Here is a 3,865-nt window from a genome sequence, read left to right on the forward strand (position 1 = left end):
TATATATATATATATATATATATATATATATATATATATCTTAAGTTATCCAAAGATAAACCAGAGAATATCAGAATAAGCGTTACCTTTTTTTGTTTAAATAGCCTTAGTCGTTCTCAGAATTTGAAATTTATCGTCAGAGAAGAAAAGTCACCTTTGGTCGCTATTACGATGCCTGGGACGTCACCTTTTTTGCCAAGAATCAGTCACTATCTCACAAGTTTTTTTTCCTTTTTTTCTTTTTTTTTTTTTTTTTTTTTTTTTCCGCTGACCGGACGGCAGCGCTGTGATCCTCAAATAAAAGTTTCTCTTGCGCGTGCGGATAGTGCAGATTAAAATGTAATTAATTTAGTCAAGCCTGCTTCTTTTTTTTTGCCTCCTCTCGCGAACAGATCTCAGGCGGCAACGCCACATAGGTATAAAAAGGGTGACATAGTGGTTACACCGAGCGGAATTAGAAAGAAATTCAACGGGAAGCAGTGGCGCAGGCTTTGTAGCTCCTCGGACGGATGTCGCAAAGAGAGCCAACGAAGAGGCTACTGTTCCCGTCATCTTAATTTGAAAGGATCCGGTCTTAGGGGCCCGACGAACACGGTTCCCGGGTACGAATTTCCCGCACGTTAAAGAAACTTCATTTGACGGATCGCGTCGAGCGCTCGCGCTCCGCGATGCGTCAGTTGAATTGCATTTCTCTCCGCGAATTCGCGATGTCATATGCGATTTGTATCGCTTACAGTGGCAAGATGGACGGCGAAGAAACATCGAGAGACTCCGACACCTCGCCGAATTACGGTGACCGAAGAATAGCGGGTAGGTTCGATCAAGACGAAACTGAAGCTGCTAACATGCTCGGTAATCTCCCATATATTATTCAATCGATATATTCAATAATGAGAATGACTTCTTTTTATCGCAATGACAATTTTTGACAATTGGGTAAATTTTGTCTTTTGCGGCACAATGATCGATTTAGCGATCATCGCAGTTACTACTGAAGGATTAAGGTAGTTGTAGAGTACCCGGATTTTTAGTGATGATATTAGGGATATTCCCACATACTGTAACTTTATTTAATTATTTAAATAATAAATGTTAATATTAAGCGAAATTAAAAGATCACGTGTACACAATATTACAAATACGGAGATATTGTTTATTTATTTTTTTTTTATCTTTCTCATGCTTTATTTATACGTCAGTTGAGCTAATAGGAATGCACACACGATAGAAAGTGATATATAAATATTCAAACATATATATATATGTACATATATTACTGGTACTGCTGTAAATTGTAAATTTCCTGCATTTTCAAAACAAAGTGATGAATAATTCTGAAATTTGTGCGTAATGTCTCCACATTACTCCTTAATATTACAGTAGCTTTACATTTCAAATCCTAAATACGATTTAGATAAGGTAAAAAATAAAAGTTAAAAACAGAATCTTTCAAGGAACACGTGTAAAAAGTATCATCTCTAGTCGCGAATATCTCAGCTCCCGAATCCGGTCTCAATCGTTTTCCAATTGCGTACTTAAATCTATACATAGCGCAGGTTTCAGTGACTCCTTAAAAGCAACCCATTTTATACTACAACTGCCTTAAATTGAAGCACTTCGCGTGACGATGCGTGTTTTCGGGATAGAAGAGAAAACATAACACAATTCCGCAACATTGCAGTGTCTCTGGGGAGTTCGAGATCGGCCACGCCGGCCTTCTCGTCGCCAACCGGCCAGTCCTCCATATCGCCGTGCATAAACCAATCGCCGGTGCCGCCGTTGGGCCTCAACCAGAACAACGTGTTCATGCCCATCTCGAGTCCGGCCCATCACGCGACTCCCCTGATCTCGCCCGGTGCGAAATGGAAGCACTCGCCCACGCAGTCCAACTTCTTGGTGCAGTATCCGCAGCAGGTGATCAAGCCGGAGCCGAATCGGGTGGTCCGATCGAACAGGCCGGCTCCGACGGCGCCTGTCCCCGCCAGTATGGGGACCAGTGTGATAAGAATCTCCCCGGTGACCCGCGCCATACCCGGACAGAACCTTACCCTGCCATGGTCGGAGCAGAGCCCGCCACCTACGAGGCATCCCTCGGTGGTAACGTCGATCGCCCAGCAACAGCAGGGCATAATCCTGCAGCACGCGCTGCAGGCCTCGGGCAACGACTTCTCCAATCACCACGTCGAGATGGCCGAGCAGAGTACGCAGCTGATCAAGCCGTCGCACTCGCCGCACATACCGCTGCCGGCACCGGCGCCGCAGAACCTGGCGCTCATACACAAGCCGATGGAGCAACAACCGGTCGACTACGCGCAGCCGCCGCCGCAGAGCCAGCCGATCTACGTGATGCACCAGCACGAAAAGAAGCATCAGTACGTCGTGATCAAGAACAGCATGGACGGGCCGACGGGCGCGCACATCGGCAATCAGGACGACAAATACCGGCAGAGCCTGATCAATCACCTTGGCCAGCTGCCGACGTCCACGTTTAACCAGGTGCCGTGCCAGCCGCCTCAGTCACCCGCCGTCTCATCCGTCCACATCGACAAACTGTCCGTTCTGCAGCCTGTGAGTTGATCGCGCGAACACGGTGTAGCGTGATAACCGTTCGAAGCCGTAAAATTAATCATAAAATTAATTAATTACCAATTTATAAAATTTACAAAATCGTGAGAAAAGATAAATTAAAAAAGAAGGGTTGCATGTCGTGTTAAATTGTACGGTTATCTATCTATCTATTGATTGTTGAGAGCAAAAAGGAAATTCCTGTATTGTAATATTTTACAAGTGTTGCCGTGAGTCGATCACAAATGTCACGTTCGTGGGTGTATCTTTTTATTTGAACGTATACCCAGCAAGGATCCTCGGGCGTGCGTTTTCTCGCTTCTGACGTCATCAGAGCGAGAATTCCGCGGTGAGGGACACCAGGAGCCTTAAGGCCTCGGTAGAATCGGTTGGTCACATCCCGCAAATTTTGTTTTCGTTAGGTGAATAAAGTGGGCACGCACGCCGCCACCGTGCACATGGACATGCAGAGAAATCAGCCGCCGCCTACGAGCGCTGTGATGGCAACCACCACGGAAGCGTCCGATCCGTCTACTCCTACCAGCGTCTTCCAGCACGTGATCGTTCAGTCCGGACATCTGGTGCAGATTCCTAAAGCCCAGCCCGCCAGGGAAGAGAATGCAAAGAACAACGGTATCCTCTGTAAGTTCGACGTTGTACGATAGACCGACCCGGTTTAGTCCTACGTGATTTACAACGATCCTCGCAGTTCTGAATTAACACCTCCCCCCTCCCTCCCCCCCTTATCTATCTTTATATTTTTTGACCAGTAATTCGTTGAGAACGTTTAAGTTTGACAGTCGGGCGTTCTTTTGTGTTTCATGTTACAGGCATTAACGATCGATTTTTCTTTTTGGTTCCCCGTTTTTAATTTCACTCTTGTTTCGCGCGATTGTTTCACACGATGACTCCCTAATAATATCTCGTAATATCAAATCGATAGTACAAGCGAGTTTGACTAAACGGTAAGGCTTTCACAGATGGCAGCCACGAAGTTCCTCCTGCATACCAGCCCCATCCCCCATCATTACTGAACAATGCAGTGCGCAACTGGAAAAAAGGTTTGAGTCCTGACTGCCAACTGAAATGTGTATCATCATGTCTGTCGAATTGCTGTAGCTTGCAATTTGCCAATGGTACATAACACTACTTAAGCAGATTTATTTGGTAATGTTAATAAATACGTATATATTTTATCTCCGTTATTATAATTTTAGAATTTAGAAGTTTGTTTAGGCTTCAACGTATCTTTATATATATATATATATATATATATATATATATATTTTTTTTTTTTTTT

General features: G+C 44.5%; 1 protein-coding gene across 1 annotated transcript in view; it reads left to right on the forward strand.

Moving 5' to 3' along the window:
• The window catches only part of LOC106752319 (putative transcription factor capicua), a 33,845-nt gene that overhangs the window by 20,989 nt on the left and 8,991 nt on the right, over positions 1–3,865 (forward strand). Inside the window, 6 exon segments of the mRNA XM_014633935.1 lie at positions 141–159; positions 358–602; positions 737–852; positions 1,682–2,568; positions 2,988–3,207; positions 3,546–3,626. Coding sequence (XP_014489421.1) covers positions 141–159; positions 358–602; positions 737–852; positions 1,682–2,568; positions 2,988–3,207; positions 3,546–3,626 — 1,568 coding nt within the window.

The sequence above is a fragment of the Dinoponera quadriceps genome, unplaced genomic scaffold (genome assembly GCF_001313825.1).
Source record: "Dinoponera quadriceps isolate SergipeBrazil2010 unplaced genomic scaffold, ASM131382v1 scaffold248, whole genome shotgun sequence".
Lineage (NCBI taxonomy): Eukaryota > Metazoa > Arthropoda > Insecta > Hymenoptera > Formicidae > Dinoponera > Dinoponera quadriceps.